This window comes from Primulina huaijiensis, unplaced genomic scaffold (genome assembly GCF_012295235.1).
Source record: "Primulina huaijiensis isolate GDHJ02 unplaced genomic scaffold, ASM1229523v2 scaffold43105, whole genome shotgun sequence".
Classification (NCBI taxonomy): domain Eukaryota; kingdom Viridiplantae; phylum Streptophyta; class Magnoliopsida; order Lamiales; family Gesneriaceae; genus Primulina; species Primulina huaijiensis.
Genome location: NW_027360407.1, coordinates 1 through 1,644, shown reverse-complemented (window position 1 = coordinate 1,644; position 1,644 = coordinate 1). Strand labels below are relative to the sequence as shown.

Here is a 1,644-nt window from a genome sequence, read left to right as displayed (position 1 = left end):
GCTTTGCTTCACATTCTGGGGTTTTCTTTCTTTTTTTTTTTTTTTCTCTCTCTCTCTTTAATTCGATTACCAACTCCCTTTGATCTTTACTTTAATTTTGGCAGAGATTTTTGGAAAGAAAAAGGCAGTTTGAATTTACTTAGGCATCCAGAAAAGATAATGCTAGAACACGTTATATATATATGGACATTCTTGGAAACACGGATTAGAGATTTAATGAGGGCTTCCAACAGCATCCACAAAAACTCTGTTCAATTTCATCTGCCTTTCTTGAACTCTGCTTTTCTTGAAAATGGGATGATTTGTTGCAGAGGAAATGCATGATGCTGCGGCTAACAATGAATTGTCACTTGGGCTACTTGGAATGGAAAATGAATCCATTGCACCACCTGGGCTGGTTGAGATCTGGCAAAACTTGCGCTTTTGAGTCATGTTTTTGCCATTTAAACAACCGCTGCAAAGTGTTTCTTGAATGAGCTCAAAACATTCATCCACTTCTTCCTGATGAAATGAGAGAAAAAAGGGTTTTATATATTACTGGTTATGCAACAAAAATTTATGACACCATACAGTGTGTTCATTGAGGGATATTAAGAATATACATAAAAAAAACAGGTGGGAATGGATAGAGTATGAGGCATATTTGCTATTTGAAATAATATGTTGTTTTTTTCATAAAACATTTGAGCTTTTAATGCAATAAAACAGCCGTAAACATTCTATCAAATTGCTATGAAACTGAAAGAGTTGTCACCATGACTGTTCTTGAGGACCATATTGTAAATACAAACCTTGTTGATTTTGAGAACTTCAAGGAGCTCGTTTTCGTAGCCAATGGCATTGCATTGCGCAACTTGATGAATAACATGAAGCATGGTGGCAGTAGCCAAAACAGACGGCAGATAACGTAGGAATCTTGAATCTTACATTAAACAAGACCAAAAGACATGGAATCAGAACCAAAATTTGGTCACAAAAATCCGACCTTTATCGAATTTCAACGAATCATTGTAATTCATACCGGAGATGATAGTGAGAAGTAGATTTTCACAGAGCCTGAGGAATTCCCAGTGGATGTATCTCTTCAATCCAAGCCTCCTCACAATGTGATCAAGAAATGAAAGTGGGGTCACGGGATTCATCCTCCATTTGAGTGATGAAAGCACTAAAATCTCCATTCTTTGAATGGTTTTTGCCTCGAACACATACTTGGTACACTCCACCTATTTCCCCAAGAAAAACAAAGCACATGTTCTCGATTTCAGAAACGAAACAAGCTTATAAAATGGGACCTCAAAAATGTAATGCAATGCTTGCTACGTACTTGAAGGTCTACGAGAAGAGGAACACGAGTTTCTTCAACTTTAGCAGCCAAAGATAGGCAAGTAACAGCTGCAAGCTGAATCATCCATGGCTCATCTTTCTGCAAACTCAGGCTAGAAAGAAACCTGTCCAGATAATTGACTGCAAGGATAGCAGTCATGGCTGAAAACCCAAAAAAGGAATTGGTTCTCAGAACCCATTCTACTGCCTCTTTTCTAGCCAGAGAAAGCAAAAATCCAGCTTCAATAATGGTATTAGATTTAATACAAGTTTCTCTCTCTTTACAGAAAAGGGATTGGAGCTCCTCATCATCCCAAAACA

General features: G+C 37.6%; 1 protein-coding gene across 1 annotated transcript; it reads right to left on the bottom strand.

The window, feature by feature from the left end:
- Positions 1-50: 50 nt before the first annotated feature.
- On the bottom strand, positions 51-1,638 carry LOC140969937 (cyclin-D3-2-like). Its single transcript, XM_073431460.1, has 4 exons — positions 1,325-1,638; positions 1,022-1,223; positions 792-922; positions 51-501 (listed from the first exon to the last, which is right to left on the bottom strand). The coding sequence occupies exons 1-4, from the start codon at positions 1,481-1,483 to the stop codon at positions 214-216; spliced, it is 780 nt and encodes a 259-aa protein (XP_073287561.1). The 5' UTR covers positions 1,484-1,638; the 3' UTR covers positions 51-213.
- Between the last annotated feature and the right edge of the window lie 6 nt (positions 1,639-1,644).

What these genes read in the sequence shown, in the direction of transcription:
- LOC140969937 (XM_073431460.1), bottom strand. Translation starts at nt 1,483, where the DNA reads ATGACTGCTATCCTTGCAGTCAATTATCTGGACAGGTTTCTTTCTAGC. An exon ending in CTCTTCTCGTAGACCTTCAA is followed by an intron (nt 1,224 to 1,324) that starts GTACGTAGCAAG and finishes TTGGGGAAATAG; the next exon opens with GTGGAGTGTACCAAGTATGT. An exon ending in ACTTCTCACTATCATCTCCG is followed by an intron (nt 923 to 1,021) that starts GTATGAATTACA and finishes GTTTAATGTAAG; the next exon opens with ATTCAAGATTCCTACGTTAT.